This window comes from Erythrolamprus reginae, chromosome 6, assembly GCF_031021105.1.
Source record: "Erythrolamprus reginae isolate rEryReg1 chromosome 6, rEryReg1.hap1, whole genome shotgun sequence".
NCBI lineage: Eukaryota > Metazoa > Chordata > Lepidosauria > Squamata > Dipsadidae > Erythrolamprus > Erythrolamprus reginae.
The window spans coordinates 7,369,412-7,385,722 of NC_091955.1; the positions used below are offsets into that span (position 1 = coordinate 7,369,412).

The window sequence follows — 16,311 nt, forward strand, 5'->3', positions numbered from 1 at the left end:
AGAGGGAAGCTCGTCTGAAGCCAGGAAGGAGGAAAGAGGAAAAAAGCAAGGAGAACAGACGCAGCAGAAGCAGCAGGGGGGAAAAGGAGAGCCGAGACGAGACCAGTAATTCAGGAAGTGACAGCCGCCGATCATCTGGAGCTGTGCACACATGATGTGTTGTCTTCTGCGGAGCCTGCAGTGGAATGGCCCCACATGCCACCTGTGGCCCACCTGCCATAGGTTCGCCATCACTGTTCTTGAGTATCTGCGATGGGACAAGCACCATGTCATCAACACTCAAATTACATCCTGGAGTCTGGGGAAGGTTTTGATGGATGCTCTGTATCCGAAGCAGAGATAGAACCAGGGCCTTTTCATTTCCCAGCTGCCTTCGGAATCTGAGATAAGTGAGGGAGAAGAACATCTGGGGCCTGTTCCAGATGTGCATATGCGCAGAGCTGTCAGGAGAGGGGAACAACTGAGGAACAGGGGCCACCTGGGAAGAAAGAGTCCACACATCATGAACTCTAAATTATTATTATTATTATTATTATTATTATTATTATTTATTAATTAATTAAATTTGTATGCCGCCCCTCCCTGTAGACACGGTGCAGCTCACAGCAGTAATAGAAAACAATGTAGAATACAAATCTAATATTTAAAAAACTAAAAACCCATAATTTAAAAAACATGCACACAACATACCATACATAAACTATATAGGCCCGGGGGAGATATTTCAGTTCCCCCATGCCTGACGGCAGAGGTGGGTTTTAAGAAGTTTACGAAAGGCAAGGAGGGTGGGCCAATCCTAATCTCCGGGGGGAGCTGGTTCCAGAGGGCTGGGGCCGCCACAGAGAAGGCTCTTCCCCTGGGTCCTGCCAGACGACATTGTTTAGTTGACAGGACCCGGAGAAGGCCAACTCTGGGGGACCTAACTGGTCGCTGGGATTTGTGCGGCAGAAGGCGGTCCTGGAGATATTCTGGTCCGGTGCCATGAAGGGCTTTATAGGTCATAACCAACACTTTGAATTGTGACCGGAAACTGATCGGCAACCAATGCAGACTGCGGAGTGTTGGTGAAACATGGGCATACCTAGGGAAGCCCATGACTGCTCTCGCAGCTGCATTCTGCACGATCTGAAGTTTCTGAACACTCTTCAAAGGTAGCCCCATGTAGAGAGCGTTACAGTAGTCGAACCTCGAGGTGATGAGGGCATGAGTGACTATGAGCAGTGACTCCCGGTCCAGATAGGGCCGCAACTGGTGCACCAGGCGGACCTGGGCAAACGCCCCCCTCGCCACAGCTGAAAGATGGTTCTCTAATGTAAGGTGTGGATTGAGGAGGACGCCCAAGTTGCGCACCCTCTCTGAGGGGGTCAATAATTCCCCCCCCCAGGGTAATGGACGGACAGATGGAATTGTCCTTGGGAGGCAAGACCCACAGCCACTCCATCTTCTCTGGGTTGAGTTTGAGTTCTTTAGCAGATAAATGGCATTTGAGAAAAAACTGTTCTTGTGTCTAGTTGTCTTGGTACGCAGTGCTCTATAGCCTTGTTTTGAGGGTAGGAGTTGAAACAGTTTGTGTCCAGGATGCGAGGGGTCAGTAAATATTTTCACCGCCTTCTTTTTGACTCATGCAGAGTATAGTTCCTCAATGGAAAGCAATCTGGTAGCAATTGTTTTTTTCTGCAGTTCTAATTATCCGTTGAAGTCTATGTTTGTCTTGTTGGGTTGCAATGCCAAGCCAAACAGTTATAGAGGTGATAATGACACCTCTTATTCTGTCATTTGGTTCTGTCATTTGGTTATGTGCATTTCAAGTATGAAACTCTCACAGTCGTCCGTCCCCTATTTTCCTACACATCTGGATGAATAGGTGCATTGTGAAAGAGAATGTATATTTCACAATGAATCCAAAGTTTTGCGAACTTCCTGTCTTGCATTTTTCATTCTTCAAGGGGGGAAAAAAACCCCTAATTTCATTCCTTGTGTTGGAGGGATAATGAAGTGTGGGATCTTAAAAGTGATCTTTGTTTTTCACAGCTGAACGTGACTCACAACATGTTCGGAAAGCAGACCACACACACACACACACTAGTCTAGGGTTCTTTTAATTGCCTGAAACATTTTTCCCCCCTTCTACACCCTGCCTCTCAAAATTACTTCTTCGTTTTCACCATTTGATCCTCTTGCTAATCAATTAACACATCCTCCCTCGGTAATAAACAGGATATCACAAGTTGTTCCAAAGGCACACCCATCAAAGTTCACAAAGGAGGCATCAAAAGCGGGTTTTAATGTGTGAGCTTGTGTATTCTTCTTCTCAAGTGAAGATACAAAGTTGTGGCAGCACAGACTAAAACAACAACAACAAGATATACTACGGTTATCCTCAAACCCAATAAGGGAAAGATGTCGGACTTGATGTATGAATTTATTTTTTATTAGTCCTTTTCAGCAATAATCTTCTTATCTTTCCTGCTGTTTCAAAAGCGCCCGCTTGTGCATGGGCTTTTTCAACCTCTGCGCATGCGCAGAGGGTTAAAAACAACAAAATGACGACATCTGGGCGGATGGGTGGAGCCTCGCACGGCCGCCATTAATAGTTCTCTGCCGCTACCAGCAGGGAAGGGCCCTCTTCTTACCTCCTACCGGAGATCCCTCGGAGGCCGCCGTGGGCGCGTGGGTGCCCATTGGCACGAGATTTTGCTTCCGCGCATGTGTAGCCAGCAAAATCTTGTGTGAGGACGCTCACGCGAGCGAGATTTCGGTGATTTTTGCTGCTATTTTTGTTTCCGTGCATGCGCAGAAGCAAAAAATCGGCGAAAATCAGCAAAATCTCACTTGCACGAGCAGCCTTACGTAAGATTTCACTAGATGTGCATGCGCAGAAGCCAAATCTCATACAGAGGTGTGTCGGGGGCGCATGCATCCCAGAATTTCCTACCGGGACGCAGCACCTGACCACACCGGTTGTGGCCTACCACTGGCTATCAGTAGGCCCAGACCAGGCCGAAACAGTAGCATTCCACCCCTGGTCCCTTCCTACTTGATTTACAGTCTTTTATTTGAGTGGGGGAGGAAAGAGGCAAGGTTGGTAGGATATTGAAAGTTACTGTATTGGCAGTTCTGTGCTAGCAAAAACTTCAGAAGAGAAGGATTTAGGAGTAGTGATTTCTGACAGTCTCAAAATACAGTCAGGCGGTAGGGAAAGCAAGTAGGATGCTTGGCTGCATAGCTAGAGGTATAACAAGCAGGAAGAGGGAGATTGTTTATCCCGTTGTATATAGTGCTGGTGAGACCCCATTTGGAATACTGTGTCCAGTTCTGGAGACCTCACCTACAAAAAGATATGGATAAAATTGAACGGGTCCAAAGACGGGCTACAAAAATGGTGGAAAGTCTCAAACATAAAACCTATTAGGAAAGACTTAATTATTATTATTATTTATTTATTATTTATTAGATTTGTATGCTGCCCCTCTCTGTAGATTCGGGGCGGCTCACAACAGTGATAAAAAACAATACATGATGACATATCTAATATTTTAAATCTAAAAATAACAATTTTACATTAAAAAGTCTAAAAAACCCCAATATATAAAAACATACACACAATCATATCATACACAAAAACTACATGGGCAAGGGGAAGATGTCTCAGTTCCCCCATGCCTGGTTTTAAGGAGTTTACGAAAGGCAAGGAGGGTTGGGGCAATCCTAATCTCTGGGGGGAGCTGGTTCCAGGGGGTCAGAGCCACCACAGAGAAGGCTCTTCCCCTGGGTCCCCCCAGCTGACATTGTTTAGTCGACGAGACCCGGAGAAGGCCAACTTTGTGGGACCTAACCGGCCACTGGGATTCATGCGGCAGAAGGTGGTCTCGTAACAACAACAACAATAATGAACTCCATCTGTATAGTCTCTGGAGGACAGAAGGAAAAGGGGGGACATGATCGAAACATTTAAATATGTGAAAGGGTTAAATAAGTTTCAGGAGGGAAGTGTTTTTAATAGGAAAGTGAACATAAGAACAAGGGGGCACAATCTGAATTTAGTTGGGGGAAAGATCAGAAGCAACGTGAGAAAATATTATTTGACTGAAAGAGTAGTAGATGCTTGGAACAAACTTCCAGCAGACGTGGTTGGTAAATCCAGAGTCACTGAATCTAAACATGCCTGGGATAAACATAGATCCATCCTAAGATAAAATACAGGAAATAGTATAAGGGCAGACTAGATGGACCATGAGGTCTTTTTCTGCCGTCAATCTTCTATGTTTCTGTTTTCCTTTGCCAATATTTTATTATACATTGATGGGGATAAACATCCCTCATGTTGTTACCGCCTCAGCTTCTGCCTTTGCCTGTTTCGCGTGGACATCTGCTGTTATTGATTTATGGAACGTCCGCAAAGATGTCACTGCCACGGCAATTAATGTATGATCCCCATGGCTGTCTTCCGTAATTGCCCCTGGAAATTCAATAATATCCTTAATTTCCTTCACACTTCATCAAATCTCGTTTCCGTTGTCACAGCTGCCCAGAGGGTTCCTGAGGACCCCTGGTGAGGCCTGGCTCACTGACCGGGCTAGAATTAATATTTATCTTTGGATAGTCTTGTTGAGGACCATTCCGCTCTCCGCCAGACTGAGAATGGGACTTTCATTCCACTCCCTTCTACGGTGAAATACATATAAAATAAAATTGCTTAATCAAGGAATAAAATATGGGCCTTTCGCCCTCTGCCAATACTCTTTGGCACAAAATTGACACACACAGAGAGAAAAATAGGCTATTCCGTTGGTTTTTGCCCCAAATAAGATGGTGCTTGCTTCAAAATCGGACGTGATTGACGGTTGAGTCTGTCTTCAATGCCGGTGATGACTTGACGTCGCGAAAAATCCGTAGCAGATAATGACCGAGATGTAGGAGGAGCCACCTTGAGTCTTTGGAGAAGGGCGGCATACAAATCTAAATAATAATAATAATAATAATAATAATAATAATAATAATAATAGCAGTAATAATAGTAGTAGTAGTAGTAATGGTAATAATAATAATAATAATAATAATAATAATAATAATAATAATAATAATCTGTTCATCAAGATAACCCTTGAATACAGCTCATCTGTCTGGAACCCACACAACATTTCGGACATAAACACTTAGAAAATGAACAGAGATACTTAATTTGAAGAGCCCTCCACTCGCAACAGAATACCTGACACAACAGGACTTACAATCCTAGGTTTAGAAAGCTTAGAACTACGTCACCTTAAACACGACCTAAGCATAGCCCATAAAATCATCTGCTACAACGTCCTTCCTGTCAATAACTACTTCAGCTTCAACTACAACAATGCGTGATGGGCTCTCAACAGATACAAACCCAAAGTAAACCGCTCCAAACTCGACTGCAGGAAATACGACTTTAGTAACTGAGTAGTTGATGCATGGAACTCACTACCTGACTCTGTAGTATCATCACCTAACCCCAAAAAACTTTACCCTTAGACTATCCACCGTTGTCCTCTCCTGATTCCTAAGAGGTCAGTAAGAGACGTTCATAAGTGCACCAGTGTGCCTTCCGTCCCTTGTCCCAATGTTTCTCTCTTGCTAGTATCGTGTATATAAACATTGTTATATCATTGACCAAATAAATAAACAAATATCTAGTGTCAGCGTTCCAAATAGCACCTGAGAAATAAATCAAGTCCCAGTCCAATTCTCTCAATCAGAGCTCGATTTATTAAAAAAAGAACCATGTTGGCTACGCCATTGGGCATTCCGATTCTGAATAGTTCCCAAAATCCCACCTAGGTTAAGGTTCATCTTACATCCCCCACACCCACAAGTTCATCACGAGAGCCAGTCTGTGTGCAGGGGCTTATCAACGTCCTCTCCTCTTCAGTTGAGGCAGAACAAACGGTGACCTTGGCTCGGAGAAAGGAGTCTTTGGTTGTGTCTAGTAATTTCCCCCCTGACTACTCACTGCTCCTCCCATCCCTTCCTTATGCTGTGACAGGCCGAACTCTCTAACTCCACATGAAGGCTTCGGCCTAACATCTGGCCTGGTTCTTCACATAACACCTCTAACCGAGTAGGCCTGCGCGGGGGGATGCGGTTTTCCCCGTGCCCCTTTTTTTTATCCCAGGAGGCTTCAGGGAGACCTGCTAGGCCTAAAATGGGATGCAGGGGTTTGCGCATGCATGTGCAGGGGGGAGTGGCACATTGAAGTTTTGGTGTGCGTATACGCACATGCGCTGTCCTGTTTTGGCGCATGCTTTTGGTGCAGAAAGACAAAAAGGCCTTTAGTATGACGAGTTAGGATAATCTTAGTGATTTCTGTAACTGTGACTTATTTCCATAAATCCATTTCTTCCTTCCTTCCTTCCTTCCTTCCTTCCTTCCTTCCTTCCTTCCTTCCTACCTGTTGTACATACTCCTGATCAGTTGGAGGATGATGAAGATATTGAGGACTCGGATTCAGATAGTGTTTATGAAGTAGTGGGGGGCCCGGCGTTACAGGTAGTAGAACAGGTGGGAGGCCAGCTACAGGATGGGGCTATGAGTTCAGGATCTAGTGATTGAGAATCAGATGCTCGCTGGGTTAATCCTAAATTCAGAAGGATTCAGAAACATAGAGAGCAAAGGTCTGGAAGAAGATATTAAGGAGAGGAATGGGTTAAATATTGTAGTGGGGTAATTGGCACGTCAGGGGGCTAGTGGAGAAGAAGGGTGGAGTTTCAACGTTGATGAAAAGAAATATGGAGGTGTTTTCGCCACGCTAAAGTAAGCAAAGCATTTTGTATTGTATTTAGTCAGTGCTGCTGTCTTTTGTAAAGCTATGTAGTTAGGAAATAAATCTTGTCTAAGTGAAGCAGGAAAAGGAATGTGAGAAATGCGGCGAAGAGAGAGATAACGGACCGAGTGATGTCTGGAATGTTTGAAGTACAGGAGAGCAGAGAAATAAACGGAGCTGCTTTATTCATGAAATGATGCATTTAATGAGAGTTATTTGTAATTACTAAACTTCTACCAGAAACCAGAACACTTCCTTCTTTCTTTCTTTCTTTCTCTCTCTCTCTTTCTTTCTTTTTCTTTCTTTCTTTCTTTCTCTTTCTTTTTCTTTCTTTCTTTCTTTCTTTTTCTTTCTTTTTTATTTTATTTATTTTAAATATTTTTATTAATTTTCTTAGAAACATAGAAACATAGAAGACTGACGGCAGAAAAAGACCTCATGGTCCATCTAGTCTGCCCTTATACTATTTCCTGTATTTTATCTTACAATGGATATATGTTTATCCCAGGCATGTTTAAATTCGGTTACTGTGGATTTACCAACCACGTCTGCTGGAAGTTTGTTCCAAGGATCTATGACTCTTTCAGTAAAATAATATTTTCTCATGTTGCCTTTGATCTTTCCCCCAACTAACTTCAGATTGTGTCCCCTTGTTCTTGTGTTCACTTTCCTATTAAAAACACTTCCCTCCTCTTCTTTTAAAAAAAGAAAACACAATAGTAAGTACAGAAGAAAATCAAAGAAAATCAAATTAATAATAGCATATACAGATATTAGCATTATATTAGCATTAAAGTCCCTATATTTATATTATATTAATTATACACTAGACTATAATTTGTCTCAAGTATATACATTAGTACATGCTTTTTTTCCATTAACAAAATAATTTATTTTAAATATTTTTATTAATTTTCCTCTTTAAAAAAAAGAAAACACGATAGTAAGTATAGAAGAAAATCAAATCAAATTAAATTAATAATAGCATATACAGATATTAGCATTATTTATTTATTTATTTATTTATTTATTTATTTATTTATTTATTTGATTTTTATGCCGCCCTTCTCCTTAGACTCAGGACGGCTTACAACATGTTAGCAATAGTACTTTTTTAACTGAGCTAGGCTATTGCCCCCACAATCCGGGTCCTCATTTTACCCACCTCGGAAGGATGGAAGGCTGAGTCAACCTTGAGCCGGCGATGAGATTTGAACCGCTGACCTTTAAATCTACAAGTCAGCTTCAGTGGCCTGCAGTACAGCACTCTACCTGCTGCACCACCCCAGCTCTATATTATATTAGCATTAAAGTCCCTATATTTATATTATATTAATTGTACACTAGACTATAATTTGTCTCAAGTATATACATTAGTACATGCTTTTTTTCCCATTAACAAAATAATTTCATATATACTTCAATGATTTATCATGCAAGCTATACTGCCCACCGCCCCCCTCAAATTGTAAAGTCTGGATTTTATTTATTACATACTTCAAAATATTTAAGAAAGTAAAAATAATAAACAAATTTACATTATTAAAACAACCATAAAGCAAAACTGAACTTACCTATACCTTTCTTTCTCTTAACATTCTTCCTTTCTTTTCAAAGAATAATTTCGGTAGAATTGCCGGAAGACGCAAGGCAGTTTGGCATTCAGTTCCGATGGTGGCAACCGTACCATTCCTCTCAAGGCGAAGACGTCTGGGCCATTGATGAAATCATTATGACCTCCGTGCTTTTCAACAGCATTAGCCTGGATTTCACCAACTTGTTGGAAGTTACTCAGTCCCTTGGATTCTACTTGGGGAATGTTCAACCCTACTGTGGCCATGACTGGACGCTCTGGTGAGTCCCTCTTTTTTTTATTTAAAAAAAATTCTGCTCTGCAGAATTTTTTTCTTTCCATAATAAAGATTAACATTCTTTAATTACACTGCTCAAAAAAATAAATAAAGGGGACACTTAAACAACACAATATACTGGCAGGAAGAGGGAGATTATGATCCCGCATAGACTTTATCAATAAGACTTTATCTGTGTTAGCAAAAACTTCAGAAGAGAAGGATTTAGGGTCAGTGATTTCGGACAGTCTCAAAATGGGTGAGCAGTGTGGTCGGGCAGTAGGAAAAGCAAGTAGGATGCTTGGCTGCATAGCTAGAGATATAATAAGCAGGAAGAGGGAGATTATGATCCCCTTATATAGAGCACTGGTGAGACCCCATTTGGAGTACTGTGTTCAGTTCTGGAGACCTCACCTACAAAAAGAGATTGACAAAATTGAAGGGGTCCAAAGACGGGCTACAAGAATGGTGGAAGGTCTTCAGCATAAAACGTATCAGGAAAGACTTCATGAACTCAATCTGTATAGTCTGGAGGACAGAAGGAAAAGGGGGGACATGATCGAAACATTTAAATATGTTAAAGGGTTAAATAATGTCCAGGAGGGAAGTGTTTTTAATAGGAAAGTGAACACAAGAACAAGGGGACACAATCTGAAGTTAGTTGGGGGAAAGATCAAAAGCAACATGAGAAAAAATTATTTGACTGAAAGAGTAGTAGATCGTTGGAACAAACTTCCAGCAGACGTGGTAGATAAATCCACAGTAACTGAATTTAAACATGCCTGGGATAAACATATATCCATCCCAAGATAAAATACAGAAAATAGTATAAGGGCAGACTAGATGGACCATGAGGTCCTTTTCTGCCGTCTGACTTCCATGTTTCTATGTTTCTATGTTTCTACTGTACCGACCCTCTGGAACCAGCTCCCCCCGGAGATCAGAACTGCCCCCACCCTCCTTGCCTTTCGTAAAGTTCTTAAGACCCATCTCTGCCATCAGGCATGGGGGAACTGAGACATCTCCCCCAGGCCTATACAGTTTATACATGGTATGTTTGTGTGTATGTTTGCTTTTAATAATGGGGTTTTTAGTGTTTTTAAATTATTAGATTTGTTCTTACATTGTCTTTGTTGTTGTTGTGAGCCGCCCCAAGTCTACGGAGAGGGATGGCATACAAATCTAATAAATAATAATAATAATAATAACTCCAAGTAAATCAGGGCCTAGATTGTCTGGAGGCAACTTGATGGATTAAGCTAGATAGTTCCGAGGAACTATGATGTAATGGGAAGCCAGATTAGAAAAACAAGACCATATTTGGAAAGCAGAAAGGAGGGAGACGATCCCATATCAAACACTATATATACTGTATATCACTTTATTGTATCTCAAGGTATCACGGTAGCAACTGGATTGTACCGTGGTCCCGCTTATGCAGTCGGTAAATAGACATACCAATTATCTATTCTTATTTGTTACAAACAAAGTTTTGGTTTTTATACAGAGCTCTGTGTCTTTTGGGGGTTTTTCAAACACCCACCCACCAAGCCACGCCCCAAAGAATTGGTAGCAGGCGAGGGTTCCTATTTACAGCTGCTACCTGTGCGATGCGCATTCAGCTCCGGGTGATCGGCGGGCGCATGACCCAGCGAGATTTTTCTTGTGTGCATGCGCAGAAGCAAAATCTTGCGAGAGGACACACGCGCAAGACAGATTTTGGTGATTTTGGAGATTTCTGTGCATGCGCAGAAGCAAATCCTTGCAAGAGGACACACGCGCAAGACAGATTTCGAAGATTTTGGAGATTTCTGTGCATGCGCAGAAGCAAAATTTTGTGAGAGGACACACGAGCAAGACAGATTTCGGCGATTTGGTGATTTTGGAGATTTCTGCGCATGCGCAGAAGCAAAATCTTGCAAGAGGACATACGTGCAAGACAGATTTTGGTGATTTCGGAGATTTCTCCTCATGCGCAGAAGCAAAATTTTGCAAGAGGACACACGTGCAAGACAGATTTCGGTGATTTTGGAGATTTCTGCGCATGCGCAGAAGCAAAATTTTGCGAGAGGACACATGCGCAAGACAGATTTCGGCAATTTGGTGATTTTGGAGATTTCTGCGCATGTGCAGAAGCAAAATCTTGCAAGAGGACATACGTGCAAGACAGATTTCGGTGATTTTGGAGATTTCTGCGCATGCGCAGAAGCAAAAATCTTGCGAGAGGACACACGCGCAAGACAGATTTCGGAGATTTGATTTTGGAGATTTCTGCACATATGCAGAAGCAAAATCTTGCAAGAGGACACATGCAGAAGACAGATTTTGGTGATTTCAGAGATTTCTGCGCATGCGCAGAAGCAAAATCTTGCAAGAGGAGACACGCGCAAGATAGATTTCGGAGATTTGTTGATTTTGGAGATTTCTGCACATGCACAGAAGCAAAATCTTGCAAGAGGACACATGCGCAAGACAGATTTCGGCGATTTGGTGATTTCTGAGATTTTTGCGCATGCGCAGAAGCAAAACCTTGCAAGAGGACACACGCGCAAGACAGATTTCGGCGATTTGGTGATTTCGGAGATTTCTGCGCATGCGCAGAAGCAAAATCTTGCGAGAGGACACACGTGCAAGACATATTTTGAAGATTTGGTGATTTTAGAGATTTCTGCGCATGCGCAGAAGCAAATCCTTGCGAGAGGACACATGCACAAGATAGATTTCGGAGATTTGGTGATTTCGGAGATTTCTGCGCATGTGCAGAAGCAAAATCTTGCGAGAGGACACACACACAAGACAGATTTCGGAGATTTGGTGATTTTGGAGATTTCTGTGCATGCGCAGAAGCAAATCCTTACAAGAGGACACACGCGCAAGACAGATTTCGGTGATTTGGTGATTTCGGAGATTCTGGCGCATGTGCAGAAGCAAAATCTTGCCGGGACATGTGCACCGGCCTGCCAGTCACCCAGAGCTGTGCACAAATTGTGTTTTTACTACTGGTGCGCAGTGTAGCCCGTACCCGTAAGGAGCCCAATACTGACTGGTAGGGAAAATGTTTGAATTTCACCACTGCTCAACAATTTTCATATTTAGCAATATAAAAGTTTGAGTTCACTTGTATTTGTAAGTCGAAGACTACCTGTAATATATTTCGAGGAAGGGACTGCAAATCTTTGTTTTTAAGTGGGGGGTCATAAAGGCATGAGTAAGTAATGAGTGGCGGAGTAGGCTAATTGATTTCTGCAAATGACTCTCTTCCTGGATGTTCATTAGAATTTTCCCCAGGGTTCAAACATGAATGGCAATTGTCTTCGGTGACCCGTCTGTAATGAGGGGTAAATGTAACACGGCGATGTGATGCGAATGCGATTTATCTTGGGTTTTGCGTTCGCGTACTTTCCCTGCCTGTAACATTTGGAAAGTTTTTCCTGAACCGATCGCAGATGTAAATGAAAGAATAATTAACCGCGCTAGTTCTCTTCGCTTATGATAATTTATTCATGTAAATTAAATCAGACTGATGGGTTTCAACGTGACACCTTTTAAAACATGATTAATGAACAATTCTCTGTGTTCGTTATCTGCTTGGTCTAGCAGGGCCTCCTAAACGATTCACCCAGACATAAGCAATTCTGTTAAGTTCTGTCCTCAATACGATACTGACATTCTTATTTAATTTCTTTTGTTGGAATTAATTAATGATTTTGAAAATGTTTAAGGCTGGCTCAGTTGGTTCCGAGCAACATTTATTTATTTGTTTGTTTGTTTGTTTGTTTATTTATTTATTTATCTGATTTGTATGCCGCCCCTCTCCGCAGACTCGGGGCGGCTCACAGCAATAATAATACAATGTAAACAAATCTAATATTTAAGTTAATTTTAAAAAACCCAATTTAGAAACCAATCATACACACTAGCATACCATGCATAAATTTTATAAACCCAAGGGGAGAGAAAGTGTCAATTCCCCCATGCCTGACAACAGAGGTGGGTTTTAAGGAGCTTATGAAATGCTAGGAGGGTGGGGGCAACTCTGATATCTGGGGGGAGCTGGTTCCAAAGGGTCTGGGCCGCCACAGAGAAGGCTTTTCCCCTGGGTCCCGCCAAACGACATTGTTTAGTTGACAGGACCCGGAGAAGGCCCACTCTGTGGGACCTAACTGGTCGCTGGGATTCGTGCTGCAGAAGGCAGTCCCGGAGATACTCTGGTCCGGTGCCATGAAGGGCTTTATAGGTCATAACCAACACTTTGAATTGTGACCGGAAACTGATTCGGCAACCAATGCAGACAGCGGAGTGTTGGTGTGACATGGGAGTATTTAGGGAAGCCCATGATTGCTCTCGCAGCTGCATTCTGCACGATCTGAAGTTTCCAAACACTTTTCAAAGGTTGAAAAACAGTTTGTCCTTGGAAATTCCAAGTTCCAAAATCACGGCTAATTTTTTGGTAGATAAATTAGTGGTGTTAAATTTGCCGTTGTGTAGAATGAGTTTGGCTGAGTTGGCTGGCTCACTAAAGAAAGGCCGAGCGCCAAAGAACAGAGGCCTTTGAACTCTGGTGCTGGAGAAAACTCCTGCGAGTCCCTTGGACTACAAGACGATCCAACCGGTCAGTCCTAGAGAAGATCAACCCTGGCTGCTCTTTAGAAGGCCACATCCTGAAGATGAAACTCAAATGTAAATCGCGTCACCGTGGGTATGTTGCAACGGCCGTAAGTCTGAAAAATGGTCCCAAATTCACTTTTATTCAGTGCTGTTGTAACTTCGAATAGTCACTAAGCGAATCATTGTTAGTTGAGGACCACCTGCAGTTTGAAGAGCTTGTATTGCTTTAAGTGGTGCACAGTGGTACCTCTACTTACGAACTTAATTCCTTCCGTGACCAGCTTTGTAAATAGAAAAGTTCGTAAGAAGAAGCAATTTTCCCCATAGGAATCAATGTGAAAGCAAATAATGCGTGCAAACCCATCCCAAAAGTCACCCCTTTTGCCTTGCGCCACTGGAAATCCCCAGCTCCGGACTTCCGCTGCCATCCGAAGCTCCTGTTCTTGCGCTGCTGGGTTTCCACTGAGCCTCCCCTCACTGGGATTCTCTTCATTTTTGCCAGCGCCGCTTTGAAGCTAGGGGAGGCTCAGGGGAATCCCAGCAGTGCAAGAACGGGTGCTTCGGGGGACAACGGAAGTCCGGAGGCAGGGATTCCCAGCAAGGGGAAGCTCAGGGAAATCCCAGCAGTGCAAGGACAGACGCTTCGGCTGGCAATGGAAGTCCGGAGGCAGGGATTCTCTGCGAGAGGAGGCTCAGGAGAATCCCAGCAGTGCAAGAATGGGTACTTCAGGTGGCAACAGAAGTCCGGAGGTGGGGATTCCCAGCAAGGGGAAGCTCGGGGAAATCTCAGCAGTGCAAGGACAGGCGCTTAGGCTGGCAACAAAAGTCCGGAGGCAGGGATTCCCAGCAAGGGGAGGCTCAGGGGAATCCTAGCAGTACAAGGACAGGCGCTTCGACTGGCAACGGAAGTCCAGAGGCAGGGATTCCCTGCGAGGGCAGGCTCATGGGAATCCCAGCAGTGCAAGGACAGGCACTTTGGCTGGCAACGGGAGTCCGGAGGCATGGTATCCCAGTGGCGGTGGCTCAGATTTGTGTGGAAAATGGTTCGTAAGTAGAGGCAAAAAAATCTTAAACACCAGGTTCGTATCTTGAAAGGTTCGTCACTAGGGGCGTGCGTAAGTAGAGGTACCACTGCATTTCTCTGCTTTCAATGTTAGATAATAAATGGGTCAGAATGTCTTGTAATTGCATTAATGAGGAATGATACTAGCTATGGTCAACAACCATAATGGATTTGATTTGACAAAAAGCCCCTGTGGACAATCTTGGACATCTTGGTTTTAGCAGAAGTAGGATAGAAAAAAAATAATATGAATCCATTAAATAGGGTCCTAAGTGATCTGTTGGGACACTGTTTCAGAGGCAGTTTCTGACGAGATTCCTTAATGTCTTCAATTGTGACAGAGGTTCTGTGTAGCTCAGTGAAATATAAGCATGGGAAATGTGTTAGGACATTTTGTAGAATGCCATAAACTTTTATGATAGCAATAGCAATAGCACTTAGACTTATATACCGCTTCACAGCGCTTCTTTGCAGCCCTCTCTAGGCGGTTTACACAGTCAGCCTATTGCCCCCAACAATCTGGGTTCTCACTTTATTAACCTTGGATGGATGGAAATATGGGTCAACCTTGAGCTTGGTCAGGATTGAACTGCTGGCAGTGGGCAGAGAGTCAGTTAGATTCAGATTCAGAGAAGGGACCTTGCAGGTCATCTAGTCCAAGCAGGAGACCATTACATCTGCCTCTACCTAGGATCGAACACACAACTTTCAGATTGAGAGCCTGCCTTCTTGTAGTCTAACCTCTGTGCCATCAGGAAGAAGAATGAGAAAGGAAATAAGAGAGGGAGGGAGGGAGGGAGGGAGGGAGGGATAGCAATAGCACTTATTCCGGTCACAATTCAAAGTGTTGGTTATGACCTATAAAGCCCTTCATGGCACCGGACCAGAATATCTCCGGGACCGCCTTCTGTCGCACGAATCCCAGCGACCAGTTAGGTCCCACAGAGTTGGCCTTCTCCGGGTCCCGTCAACTAAACAATGTCGTTTGGCAGGACCCAGGGGAAGAGCCTTCTCTGTGGCGGCCCCGACCCTCTGGAACCAACTCCCCCCAGAGATTAGAATAGCCCCCACCTTTCTTGCCTTTCGTAAGCTCTGTAAAACCCACCTCTGCCGTCAGGCATGGGGGAACTAAGATATTCGTTCCCCCTAGGCTTCTACAATTTATGCAGGGTATGTTTGTATGTATGATTGGTTTTATAACAAGGGTTTTTAGCTGTTGTAGTATTGGATTTTTACATTCTGTTTTTTGTCACTGTTGTTAGCCGCCCTGAGTCCACGGAGAGGGGCGGCATACAAATCCAATAAATGAATTAAATTAAATTAAATTAAATTAAATTAAATTAAAAATTAAATTAAAAATTAAATTAAAAATTAAATTAAATTAAATTAAATTAAATTAAATTAAATTAAATTAAATTAAATTAAATTAAATTAAATTAAATTAAATTAAATTAAATTAAATTATATACCGCTTCACAGTGCTTTACAGCCCTATGCAGTCAGCCTATTGCCAACTGACTTGCTTGCCAACTGACTTACATTTATGACAAAAATCCCGGGGGATGTATGTCATTTGATCACCCTCCCTCCCTTCTATCCTTGCTTCCTTCCACCCTTATGAAAATTTATTTCTCATTAATTCCCAGCATTTGCCAAAGTGCAGTTGAACGAAGTCTTAGTTCAGATATTAAGGAGCCAGCCCACAGTAAGACTCCTACAGTGAATTTACCAGTTATAAGTAAAATTGCTACGAAAAGCTCCCCATTACAGAGGAAAGAAATATGTACAATTAACCCGAAGGTCTAAGAACTAACATTCGGGCTCTTTCATTAACAAGTACGTTCTGAACCGCCTGGCAGTTTTGATTTATCTCTCAAACCGAAAGGAATTGACTTGGCTGTGAAAACATCACAGAATGTGTTCGGGCGCTAATAACGAGGCTGTTGAAACCGCATTAACTACTTTAAGAAGAACAATGGAAGTACTCGGCTGCTCAT

General features: G+C 42.9%; 1 protein-coding gene across 2 annotated transcripts in view; it reads left to right on the plus strand.

The window, feature by feature from the left end:
- RELN (reelin) overlaps nucleotides 1-16,311 on the plus strand; it is a 522,908-nt gene that overhangs the window by 367,019 nt on the left and 139,578 nt on the right. For both annotated transcript variants that reach the window (XM_070755186.1, XM_070755185.1), the window contains one exon: nucleotides 8,411-8,647. In XM_070755186.1, coding sequence (XP_070611287.1) covers nucleotides 8,411-8,647 — 237 coding nt within the window. The remainder of the gene's footprint in view (nucleotides 1-8,410; nucleotides 8,648-16,311) is intronic.